The following is a 13,488-nucleotide window of genomic DNA, read 5'->3' on the forward strand; positions in this document are numbered from 1 at the left end:
AGCGTTAGGAAAGACTAAGAAGAGAGCGTTAGCAATATTTCAACACCGGGAAGACGAAGAACACGACGTTAGCACTACCCAAGGATATACAGCCCTAGAACAACCTCTGAGAAACACAAACTCTATACTTACTCTGTCTCAACCTTACCTCGAGTTATAAGCGTTGTTGTTATTGGACGCGGGTCGGGGCTTAGGGCTGGCGTTGTTGGCATTTTTGGTCGTGGTGGTGGTGGTGGTGGCGGAGGGCTTGGGCGAGGGTGAGTTGCGGGTTGGCTCAGCGGCAGGGGCGGGCTCCAGCGAGGGCGGCGGCGTGGGCGAAGTGCTCATGGGACTCTGGATATGAAGGAGATGATGTTAAAATGAGGGTTACCGATGCTGAGAGAGAGAGAGAGAGAGAGAGAGAGAGAGAGAGAAAGGTTGAGCGGAGATGGTTGTTCTTTCCACCTAGGCTCTAATACGATGACTCTTATAACTTAATTAATTGGAAACATAGACTTTGACAGCCTGGTGGACGAGGAAATACCAGGATCAGCCAACGTTACTTAAATTCATGTAAAAAAATCCATATCTTCATTTTTTTCTGGTGTTTTCTTGTGAAGATTCTTGTGTTTCTGATTTCCTTTCCATCTCAGTTTTACATCTTCAAATTTTCTGGTGTTTCCTTGAAGATTCTCGCGTTTCTGAGTTGTTTCTCCATTTCAAATCCTCATCTTCAGTTTCTTTTCTGGCGTTTTCTCAAGAGGAATTAAACATTTCATCCTTGTTTTCTATTTCATATCAATAACAATAAGTATTCTGGCGTTTCCTTGAAGATTTTTTGCACTTCTATCTTCCTTTCCATCTCAAGGTAGTCGCTTTCATCCTTCCGTCAAGACTTATCGCCCTTTCTGCACGCAACGGCGTACCCTTCAGTCGGTCCGCGTAACATTCAGGTGTCCTTCACTCTCCTGGTCCCTTTGTAATCCCTGCAGGGCGGCCGATACTTGGAAGTCAGGGGCAACGATGGTAATTACGTGCAGCTCTTACGAAAGGTTTGCATGGCGGCTGGTGAGAGGAGAGTGCCGACACGCAGGACACCCTAATGTTCGGAGTGGTGTTGGCAACGGTGTGTGATGTCCTGCAGTGGTGGTGATGGGATGGTAACTCTCGTGGTGGTGATACTAGATGAAATGAGGATATGGAGGTGAGTTAAGAGGGTGAAAAACGTAGAATAAGGAATAGGGAATGAACTACGCTGGTGGACTATTGTGTGTGAGGTAAGAAACGCAGTATATTGAAAGGGGACAGACTATGTACGCAGGGTGGACTTCAACTGTCATGAGGTATTGGTAACAGTGCATGGTGAGAGTTGCTGTGTGTGTGATGGAGAACACGATTAGCATAGGAAGGGGGCGTTGTTGTGACGGTGGAGAGTGACTTGGTAATGAGAAGGGTCGGGTGCTGGTGACGGGTTGACCAGGATGGAGATGAAGGAAGTGGAGAAGCTGGGAGGCTGACACAATATCTAGCCTGGTTATATAGTGATGCTGGGACGAGAGATTAGTCAGAGTGAAGTCCTGCGGTATCGTATTCTCAAGGGCTTTCGACTCTCACAACACTTTCCCAAGACCACAAAGGAGGTTGATCGGGTTCTTATAAGCGTTTCCCCACATCCACGACGCAGAAGCCTTGTCATACTACCACAAGGCTCATAAAACTACCCATGGAAATACCCACACCACAACCTCCTCTACGAAAGCCTTATCAGATGTGAGTGTGTAGGCCCCGAAATCGTTGCGTATATGGGGTAAGGAGTAACTGTAACCCTTATATACTCGTGCTATCACTAATTCGATGCTTTAAGATTAAGGTACAGTTGGGGGCATACGCATCTCCGTCTACTTTAGGTGTTGCGAAATGTCCTAAAGATGGCAGAGGACGGGAAGGGTCGTACAAACCGGCGTCCTTGGTGGCTGTGAAGGGCAGTGATTGTGAAGACCTCCCGTATGAACGTGTCTCGCGTGCATGCGGTGTGTATAGCGATGTTACAAAATGCATAATCCAGAGTGCGGCGGTGAGGCTCCTTTCCGGGTATCCTTGATTTGTTGTTGCTTGGTTTTTCTTGTGCGTGGAGATGATACGTGTTAGTTGAGACGGTGGTTCTTCTGCGTCTCGGTGTCTGTAAAACTTCCATGAAACTGACATACGTGATCAAAACATTGGGAGGTAAGTTAGTCTAATCTTAGCGAGGACGGAAACTCGAACCTCAGCACGTTTCAGTATACAAATGGGACAGTATACATTCGCTTCAATACATACTTCGTCAAACTGTTTTCGGTATTTCTTAAAACGTAATACTAAAACGACTGAGACAATTTCCTTTCGGGCTCTGAATTGCTGGCGACCACGAGAACCTCTTTGCTGTGGTTGCTGTTTTTATCTTTTTCAATACATACAAATCAAACTGTTCGCGATATTTCTTGAATCATAATACTGAAACGACTCAAACAACTTCTTTTCGGAGTCTGAATTGCTGGCGACCACGAGAACCTCTTTGTTGTGGTTGCTGGTTATTGTTATCTTCTTCTATACATACTAATCAAACTGTTCGCGATATTTCTCGAAGCGTAATACTAAAACGACTCAGACACCTTCCTTTCGGGGTCTTAATCGGCGGCGACCACGATAACCTCTTTGCTGTGGTTGCTGTTTTTTGTTATCTTCTCAATACATACTAATCAAACTGTTCGCGATATTTCTTGAATCGTAATACTAAACCGACTCAGACACCTTCCTTTCGGGGTCTGAATCGCTGGTGGCCACGATAACCTTTTCGTTGCTGCTGTTTTGTTTGTTTTCTTCGTTGTGTAGATTGTGTTGTAGGTGACGGGCGGAGAGGAGGAGACAGTCCCAGAGTTAATTAAAAAGTTGATTACATTTCATAATAAGGGCTGAATGAGGAGCAAGTAGGAGCCTGTAGGGGAAGAAACAATTAGGAATACAAAAACGAAAATAATATAGACATTATTAAAAAGTCAACCAATCAGAGTATACAGTTTAGATTATTAGAGAGAAAGAAATGGAGGAAAAAGTTAAATCATTCAAGTCTCCAAGGAAAAAGAACAAACCACAGAGGACACCATCACCCCAATAAGCACTTTGAGCCCTCTCCGTGTGGCCGTGTGTGTGCCGTGTGGACAGCGGCTGTGTGAGGAAGAAGCAGGGAAGCATCAAGTAGTAGTACCGGGTTAAGTAAAGACTAGCGGAAGCGGGTTAATCGGTTAGGTCGCGCTGAGGAGATGTTGGTCGTGTTAATATCGGATCAGGATGTGTTAGCGTTCCCCGGGTGCAAGCTTGGTGGCAGCGGCGTGCGAGGCGGTGGCTGGGGAAGGACCAACCTGTGTGTGAGGGTCAGTAGTGGCGGCCGTGTCGGAGCCGCGTGAAGAGTGAGAGTCGCCGGAAGAGGAGGAAAGACGGCGTGTTTCAGAGGTGGTGGTGGTGACGGCGGCGTGCGTGGCGGCCCCAGCGGCACGCCCGGCATCGATCTCCACGTTGTCATACTCCGCCTCGAGGTCTGACTCCTGTTCCGATGGCGCAGAAGGAGCCTCCACGCTTGGTTCTTCCTTCTCCTCAATTTTCTCCTTCTCTTCCTCCTTCTCTTTCTCTTCCTCCTTCTCTTTCTCTTCCTCCTTCTCCTTCTCTTCATCCTTCTCCTTCTCTTCCTTCTTCTCCTCTTCTTCTACGGGTTTCTCAGCCTCAGTGGGGATAGGCTTAGATTCCTCAATAGGTTCTTCGTCATGGGATTTGTTAGTGTTCTCAGGCATCGAATCCTCCGCCGCAGCGCTCACATCCTTTTCAGAGTCTTTGTCGCTGCCGCTGAGCGATGCCCCGTCGTCTTGAGGGGCCACATCGCTATCTGAGGGCTTCACGGCTTCCTCGGCTTCCTTAGGTTTCTCAGCGGGAGGAGGAGACGGTGAGCGGCTTCTTGCGTCCTCCATTGTCGCGGGTGTACTGGCGTCTTCCACTGTGGTGTCCATATCCTTATCGGGCTCGTCGAGGGCGGCCGCGTGCTGCTCAGACACATGCACACAGGCAAGACAAACATTAGCAAGGGGAGCCAGGAAGCCGCTGCGGTAAGGTGGCGGCTGCGAGACATACACAGTCATCCACAAACATTGCTACACTATATACCGGGAACAAGAGAAAACCTACTCGGGGCATGATGGCAGGAGGCAATGCTTACACTACACGGACTCACAACACTACTGAGAACTGTAAACGTGGCATACACATACAGAAACATTACACTACCGGGGACTGAAAACACTGACTCAGAACATAATGGCAGGTGGAGCTGATGGAAATGCTTACGCTACACAAATCAACAACACTACTAAGAAATCTGAGGGTGGCAATCGTGGTTTTTACTGACGTTACTGGTGCAGAACATTCAAGTGAGAGGCTGATCAAGCACACTAAGATTACATGGGGTTGGTGCAATGCTGGGTGCTACGGATACAGGGCTGGGTTGGGTTGGGTTGTGTCATGCAGTGCGTTCTCGTGGGGCTAAAGTATCGTCTTGAGGGTAACGAGCTTGGGTTCACGGTGGTTGCAAGTCAGGGCGGTGAGACGGTTTAGAAGGTGTGTCTGTCTGTCTGTAATTATGTCTGTCGTTCACGGGTTTGTAATGACTCGAAAATAACCGTGTTTTTCTCTCTCTTTCGTAAACACACACACACACACACACACACACACACACACATACACCTGCAAATCACCCTCTGAAAAACATACCTATTCTTACTTAACCTTACCATACAACGCCACAAACACACATACGTACACACATACACATCAATACTAAAAAGAAACACGAACTAAAACAGACAAAAAAATAAATAAAACAGTATTCCACATTTTCAAAGGTTCAATATTTTCCTTCATGGCGCTACGGACGAGAGGAAGAGAAGAAGGAGAGGAGAGAGAGAGAGAGAGAGAGAGAGAGAGAGAGAGAGAGAGAGAGAGAGAGAGAGAGAGAGAGCGAGAGAGAGAGAGAGAGAGAGAGAGAGAGAGAGAGAGAGAGAGAGAGAGAGAGAGAGAGAGAGAGAGAGAGAGAGAGAGAGAGAGAGAGAGAGAGAGAGAGAGAGAGAGAGAGAGAGAGAGAGAGAGAGAGAGAGAGAGAGAGAGAGAGAGAGAGAGAGAGAGAGAGAGAGAGAGAGAGAGAGAGAGAGAGAGAGGAGAGAGAGAGAGAGAGGAGAGAGAGAGAGAGAGAGAGAGAGAGAGAGAGCGAGACAGAGAGAGACGGCGAGAGAGAGAGAGAGAGAGAGAGAGAGAGTGAGAGTGAGAGAGAGAGAGAAAGAGAGAGAAAGGGAAGGGATAAGGAAATGAAAAAATGAAGAAAATGAACAGGAACTTGACGGGAAACAAGGCAGGGACGGAGGAAGAGGCGAGCTGTATCTGTTTTTCTCTCTTATTTACGGGTTCTCAAATTTGCAAGGGTCGAATTGTTGGTATGCCACCCCGAATGTTAACGAAATGATGAAAATGAACAGGAACTTGACGGAAAACAAGGCAGGGACGGAGGAAGAGGAGAGCTGTATCTGTTTTTCTCTCTTTTTTTACGGGGTACCAAATTTGCAAAGATCGTATTGTGGTATGCGACCCCGAATGTTAATAAAATGAAGGAAATGAACAGGAACGTGCCAGAATACAAGGCCAGGGACGGAGGAAGAGAAGAGTTGTATCTGTTTTTCTCTCTTATTTACGGGGTACCAAATTTGCAAAGATCGTATTGTGGTATGCGACCCCGAATGTTAATAAAATGAAGGAAATGAACAGGAACGTGCCAGAATACAAGGCCAGGGACGGAGGAAGAGAAGAGTTGTATCTGTTTTCTCTCTTTTTTACGGGGTCACATGTCTGCAAGAGTCGTATTGTTATGCACGGTATGCGACCTCGAATGTTTGGGTTTCAGGACAGCCACAACTCAGGCTAATCATTTCCTGCAGCTAAGTGTATAAGTGTGTATGTGTATCCGTGTGTGTGTGTGTCTACGTAACGCAATCTCAATAGGCATAACAGGAAGTATAACATTGACTGAAGGACTTGGATTTGGTTCGGAGTGACGCAGTTCGATGTTATGCCGCCTCCTCCTCCTCCTCCTCCTCCTCCTCCTCCTCCTTCATCTCATTTCCTTCGCCCACACGACATAGATTTAGTGTTTCCTTAATGTTTCCACGAACTCACACACATAAAAAACACAATAATAGGGATAATAATAAATAAAAAAAATGAACAAGCACACCTTCTTTTCTCATCTCCTTCGCCCACACGAGTTAATCTATTGTTTCCTTAAGGTATCTTCACACACACACACACACACACACACACACACACACACACACACGCACGCACACACTAATAAAGATAATAAAGGAAAACATGAAAATAACCTAAAGAGAATGAGGGAGAGAGAGAAAGAGACCAAAAAGCCGATTAGGAAAACAGAGGAAAACAAACATTGCAGCCGTGGAATCTAAACACTTTTAAGAGTATACGAAAGAGAGAAGGGGATCAAAAAGACGATTAGGAAGAAAGAAAGGGAATCAAATAACAGAGAGAAGGATCATTAACTTCATATGACTTATTAAAGAGAAGAAGAAAAGAATGAAAAACAGTGGAATCTAAACACTTTTAAGAGTATACGAAAGAGAGAAGGGGATCAATAAGACGATTAGGAAGAAAGAAAGAGAATCAAATAACAGAGAGAAGGATCATGAACTTCGTATTGCTTAAGAAGAAGAAGGAGATGAAAACAAATATTGGAACCATAGAATTTAAACCCCCTAAAAAGAATACGAGAGAGAGAGAGAGAGAGAGAGAGAGAGAGAGAGAGAGAGAGAGAGAGAGAGAGAGAGAGAGAGAGAGAGAGAGAGAGAGAGAGAGAGAGAGAGAGAGAGAGAGAGAGAGAGAGAGAGAGAGAGAGAGAGAAATAAGAACAGATGAAACAAAACAAATCGGAATCAAAACAAAAACAAAAACAGATCAAAAAATAACAAAAATGTGAGGAAAAGAAAAATTACGTGTCCATAAAAAAAGAAAAAAAGATATTGCAAAGAATTTCAAGGTTAAGACGCTGCTTGTTATTGAAGCAGGAAATGACTATGGAATAATTCATGAGGGAGGAGGAGGAGGAAGAGGAGGAGAAGAGGGTGAAATAAGTCAAGAGGAAACAATAAAAGTGGCAAAAAAGGAGAAGGAAGAGGAGATGGGAAGAGAAGGAAGAGGGGATGGGAAGAGAAGGAAGAGAGGATGGGAAGAGAAGGAAGAGGGGATGGGAAGAGAAGGAATAGGGGATGGGAATAGAAGGAAAAGGGGATGGGAAGAGAAGGAAGAGGGGATGGGAAGAGAAGGAAAAGGGGATGGGAAGAGAAGGAAGAGGGGATGGGAAGAGAAGGAAGAGGGGATGGGAAGAGAAGGAAGAGGGGATGGGAAGAGAAGGAAGAGGGGATGGGAAGAGAAGGAAGAGGGGATGGGAAGAGAAGGAAGAGGAGATGGGAAGAGAAGGAAGAGGGGATGGGAAGAGAAGGAAGAGGGGATGGGAAGAGAAGGAAGAGGGGATGGGAAGAGAAGGAAGAGGAGATGGGAAGAGAAGGAAGAGGAGATGGAAGAGAAGGAAGAGGGAAGGGAAGAGGAAGAGGGATGGGAAGAGGAAGGGAGGGATGGGAAGAGAAGGAAGAGGGATGGGAAGAAGGAAGGGGATGGGAAGAGAAGGAAGAGGAGATGGGAAGAAGGAAGGAGATGGGAAGAAGGAAGAGGAGATGGGAAGAGAAGGAAAAGGGGATGGGAAGAGAAGGAAGAGGGGATGGGAAGAGAAGGAAAAGGAGATGGGAAGAGAAGGAAGAGGAGATGGGAAGAGAAGGAAGAGGGGATGGGAAGAGAAGGAAAAGGAGATGGGAAGAGAAGGAAGAGGAGATGGGAAGAGAAGGAAGAGGGGATGGGAGGAGAAGGAAAAGGAGTTGGGAAGAGAAGGAAAACGAGAATAATAAAGAAAAAAAAACTCATAAGGAAAAGAAAGAAAGAAAGAAAGGAAGGAAGGAAGGGGAAGGAGGTCGAAGTCTCATTAGTATGTTGGAACTTGACGTCAAACTAATCGGATTTTTCATAAACATTAGAACAACAGCAACAACACAATCTCCTGAGCCTTGATGAGTGTTGCAAGTGTTGTTTACGTGCCCACACACACACACACACACACACACACACACACACACACACACACACACGAGATAGTTCTTGAGTGAATGTCGGAAGAGGTCTCCAGGAAATGCCAAGCGTGTGTGAGTGTGTGTGTGTGTGTGTGTGTGTGTGTGTGTGTGTGTGTGTGTGTGTGTGTGTGTGTGTGTGTGTGTGTGTGTGTGTGTGTGTTGCAGTGGCAGGTTTAGGGAGGAAAAGTACGAACGAGGAGGAGGAGGAGGAGGAGGAGGAGGAAGAGGAGGACTAAACAGGTAAAACAAGTAAAGAAAAGGAAGAAAAATATAAATAATAATTCTTCCTCCTTTTCCTCTCCTCTCCTTTCTTTCTTTCTTTCCTTTCTTCCTTCTCTTCTTTACTCTCTCCTTCTCCTGCTCATTTTCTTACAGATTTTCTTTCTCTCCCATTATCTTTCCTATTCCTGGTCTTTATCTTCTCTTACTTCTTCCTCCTCCTCCTCCTCTTCTTTTTTTTTCTTTCCTTTCTTCCTTTTCTTCTTTATTCTTTCCTTCTCTTGTTCATTTTCTTACAGTTTTTCCTTCTCTCCCATTATCTCTCCTATTCCTGGTCTTTATATCCTCTTACTTCTTCCTCCTCCTCCTCCTCCTCCTTCCTAACCAGACCTCAGGCACGTAGCGTCAACCCCATCAGCGGACCAAAGCAGCGAACCGTGTCTGTCTCCACGCATCGCTTGACTCGCATCGGTAAATCAGTTAGTGGCTCACGGGAAACTCCGAGCGCGTGTCTCTTCTTCTGTATATCTGCTTAATGAGGCGAGGTAATGATTGATGGATAGCCTGGTCGTCATTATGGATGGTTGGTTAGTCAGGCAGTTTGTCAGTTTCACGGAGATGAGCGCAGAGGTCACGTGTAGCTATATAGTGTAAGACCCCAACTTGACGAATAGTGAAAGTTAGGTTATAGTGTGTGGTATGATGATTGTTATGGTGACTGTGATGTGTGAATGATGAAATGCTTGCTTAAAAGTGTTTGTTTGATGAATTAGCTGAGTTTAGTTAGTCAGAATCATGGTAGAGGTTAATTAATATGAGTGAAAGGAGAAAGGGGATGATAAATGAGTTGAATAAAAAAGAAAACAAGTAATATATGACCAAAGAGAATAAAAAAAAGAGAGAAATAAGAAAACGAGTGATATCTAACTAAAGGGAGATAGAAATTAGTTGAATAAAAGAGGAAATGAGCAACATATAAACAAAAGAGAAGATAAATGAGTTAAGTAAAAGTGCAAACGAGTAATATATGATAAAAGAGAGAAATAAGAAAACGAGTGATATCTAACTAAAGGGAGATATAAATTAGTTGAATAAAAGAGGAAATGAGCAACATATAAACAAAAGAGAAGATAAATGAGTTAAGTAAAAGTGCAAACGATTAATATATGACCAAAGAGAATGATGAATAAGAAAAAAAAGAGAAAACGAGCGATATCTAACTAAAGGGAGATATAAATTAGTTGAATAAAAGAGGAAATGAGCAAGATATAAACAAAAGTAAAGATAAACGAAATAAATAAAAAGAAAAACGAAGAAAAGGAAAAATGAATGAGTGAAACAGAAGAGAAACACGATGAACAAAATAAAAGAGAAAATAAAACAAGAATATAAGAAAGACCGACAAAGACTAGAAAAGAGAAGAGAGCAGAAGAAAAACATATATGAAAAAAAATATTGCTCTGTACATTCACCGTGAACTGGATGACATTATTTTTTTTTACATTTATTCGAAGAGGAAAAATAATATGAATGAATAAAAGAGAAAATAAAGTTAGAACATCAGACTAAAAGGAAGAACCGACAAAGAATAGAGAATAGAGAAGAAGAAAAATATATATAAAAGAAAAAAACTTGCTCTGTACATTCACCGTGAACTGGATGACATTATTTTTTTTTACATTTATTCGAAGAGGAAAAATAAGATGAATGAATAAAAGAGAAAATAAAGTAAGAACCTCAGACTAAAAGGAAGAACCGACAAAGAAGAGAGAAGAGAGAAGAAGAAAAATATATATAAAAGAAAAAAACTTGCTCTGTACAATCACTGTGACATTAATTTTTTACGTTTATTTGAACTTTTATTAATCCATTGTTTATTCATGTCTATTCTGTGCTATTATGAATGTAGAAATAATAGTGGTTGGTGATGGTGGTGATGGTGGTGAGTGACAGGGGTGGTAGTGATTGTATTGGTGGTGGGAAACTCGTACTCGTATTATTGGTGGTGGTGGTGGTAGTGGTGGTGATGGTGGTGGTAGTGGTGGTAGTGGTGATAGTATTGGTGGTGGGAAACTAGTATTATTGACAGTGGTGGTGGCAGTGGTAGTGGTGGTGGTGGTGGTGGTGGTGGTGGTGTTGAGCGGTGTTGTTTTGTCGACTTCAACTTTCTAAACCGGAGTCTTTTTGTGTTGGGGGGGAGGGGGAGGGGGAGGGGGGAGGCAGGTATGTTAGTGTGTGTATTTATTAACTTTGTGATTATATATTATTATTGGTCTTGTCGTTGTTAATTTGTCATCGTTAATAATAATAATAATGATAATAATAATAAAAATAATACCTCCCTCACATTACAACAGTCTCCCCTTTCTCTCCTCTTATCTACTTCCATTCTTCCTTCTCTTTCTTCTTCTCTCCTTCTTTCTTTCTCTTTCTTCTTCATCCATTTTTCTGCTTCTTCCTTTCCCCTTCCTTCTCTTCCCTGCTTATTTCTCCATCTTTCTACTTCTTCTCCTTCCTTTCTTCTTCTTCTTCCATCTTTCTTTTTCTTCTCCTTCCCTTCCTCTCTTTCCCCTTCTTTATCATTCATCTCTTACTCTTCTTCTCTTTCTGACATTCCTCCACTCTTGTCAATCCCCATCCACTCCTTCACCCATCCATTTATCAACTTTTCTCTCTTTTATCTCCATTCCATCGTAACTTTCCTCCCTTCTACCTCCATGCCTGCTTCTACCTCCCTCCTCCTCTACCTGTCAACTAATTCACAGGTAGCCATTTATCAGTTTACCTCAGCCGTGAAAAGGTGTGTCCCTCGTGTCATTAGTTCCCCCATCACGCCGAGAGTGAAAGTGGGGAGAGGGAGAGGGAGGGAGAGAGAGAGAGGGGGGGGAGATAGAGGGAAGGAGGGGGAGGGATGGAGGGAGGGCAAAAGGGGATATGGTCTGCCCTTTGCTCTCTTCTCACTGATATAAGGACAAAAAAAAAACTATTATCTCTCTTTCTATCTATCTATCTATTTATCTATCTATCTTCTTTTACTCTTCATCTTCTTCCCTCCTTTCAGCCTTTCGTCTTCATCTTCCTTCCTTCCTTCTTCCCGCTTCTCCCATCATTCATTCTCTTATTTCCCTTTCTCCTTTCTCCTTTCTCCTCTCCTCTCTCATTCCTTCCTTTCGTCCCTTATTTGACATTCTTCCCTTCCCTATCCTTACACTTTCTCTCATTCTTCCCTTTCCTTACGTTCTCCTTCCTAACGCTTCTTCTAAAACATTTCTTCCATCATATAACCTACTAATACAACCTTCTATATAATCCTTCAGTCTCTACACACTCCTATTTCATTTTCTCCTCTCTAAAACGTCCCTTTCTCCACGTCCTTATCCTTTCCCTTCCTTTCCTCATGTACTCTCTTTCACCTCTTTCATGACATCCTTTCTTCCTCCAGATATCCTACTAACACATCCTTCTACATGATCCTTCAGCCTCCTACACGTCCCTAGTGCCGGTGTGTCCCTGAGATTGATGGCCGTGTTGTTTGTGGCGAGGGACGATCGTTGGTGGATCATATGGGGCGGCACATCCCTGGAGCCAAGAGACGTGACCTGACATTAAGCTGTTCGTTTCATGTTCAGTTCTCGTATGTTAAAGAGGTCTTGAACAATAGTCTTCCCTCTCTGTCTCTCTTTCTATCTATCTATCTATTTTTTTCTTTCCTTTCTTTTCTTTTTCTCCTGTTTCTTCTTTTTTCATTCCTTCCTTTTCCCCTCACGACCTCCATTCATCCCTGTCTATTCCCTTCTCTCATTCCTCATTTCCCTCTTTCTCCCCCTCTCTCTCTCTCTCTCTCTTCTCCTTTCTCATCCCTTCCTTTTCTTATTTACTTCTTTCTTTCATCCACTTCATCCCTATCCTTTCCCTTCTTTCCTTTCGTTTCTCTCGTCTCTCATCTCCTTGTATCTCTGTCTCTGTCTGTCTATCTCTTCCTCTCCCTCTCTCTCTCGTCGCCCCGGTCGTCCGTTCTCCCAACAAGGCGCCTCGAGCTCTTCATCTTATCACGAATTACAAACTACAAACACGTCTTGAGTAACCACGGTCTAGTTTCCCACCATTTTCTGATAGACGAAACCACACGTGCTCCCTTCCACCTGGTTGTTCTCTCTCCCCCTCCTCCTCCTCCTCTTACTTCTCTTCCACCTGTTCGGTCTCTCCCCTCTTCCTCCTTCTCCCTCTTACATAAAGCATTTTCCTGGGTTTCTGAATCTACTCACCTCGGAATCTGGCACACCGAAAGCGTTTAAAGTGCCGTAATCTTGAGTCCAATTCTGTGATGTCTGGAGGGCGTGTATGTGTGGGGGGGTGCGAGGGAGTAGACAGAACGTCGACTTGATATACTACGAGAAATCAGTGCTGTTTTATACGTGTGGAAGGGACGGGAAGGCTTTAGATCGATACTTTCCTTTATTAAGATGAAGTACATGCCGTCACGAGGGTCTGCGAGGATGTGGGTGTGAGAGGGAGAAGCCAGAAGGTCGACTTGATATACTCCGAAGACCATTGCTATACCTTATGCGCGTGTTCAAGGGGACGCAAAGGCTTTAGAAGTTTAGACCGACACCTTCCTTATAAGTTCCACACGCTATCATGACACCCTCCAGACTGTCTCCATCTCTCTCTCTCTCTCCTGTCACACCCTTCAGGAGCCACACCCATCGTCAAGGCGCGTCACACCCTCTGCCTTCGTTCCGTCACACCCTCGTATCTGTTCCTCATACTTGCCACATCCTGAAGGGCGATATCTGGTCTTATTTATACCTCCCTCTCTCTCTCCTTGCTTCCTTTATTTCCGCTTCCTCTCACGCGTTCTTCCTCTTTCTCTTCCTTTCCTAATCATTCATTTTCGTTCTTCACCTCTTCTTTTCCTTCCCCCTTCCTAAAGCATGCCTCCTTCTCCTCGCTTCCTTCTTTCCTCTCTCTTTTGGCTCTTGGTCCGTCTCGTCTAACCGTAACAAAGCAAAAGAAAGCGTTA

At 44.2% G+C, this 13,488-nt stretch overlaps 1 protein-coding gene across 4 annotated transcripts in view; it reads right to left on the reverse strand.

The window, feature by feature from the left end:
- LOC126997664 (uncharacterized protein DDB_G0284459-like) overlaps positions 1 to 13,488 on the reverse strand; it is a 54,483-nt gene that overhangs the window by 2,511 nt on the left and 38,484 nt on the right. For all 4 annotated transcript variants that reach the window (XR_007752250.1, XR_007752249.1, XR_007752248.1 and 1 more), the window contains exons 3-4: positions 3,378 to 4,049; positions 149 to 333 (exon numbers count right to left, since the gene is read on the reverse strand). Coding sequence is in view for 1 of the 4 variants with exons in the window: in XM_050858893.1 (XP_050714850.1) it covers positions 149 to 333; positions 3,378 to 4,049 (857 nt within the window). In the remaining 3 variants the exon portion in view is untranslated. The remainder of the gene's footprint in view (positions 1 to 148; positions 334 to 3,377; positions 4,050 to 13,488) is intronic.

Source organism: Eriocheir sinensis, chromosome 12 (genome assembly GCF_024679095.1).
Source record: "Eriocheir sinensis breed Jianghai 21 chromosome 12, ASM2467909v1, whole genome shotgun sequence".
NCBI lineage: Eukaryota > Metazoa > Arthropoda > Malacostraca > Decapoda > Varunidae > Eriocheir > Eriocheir sinensis.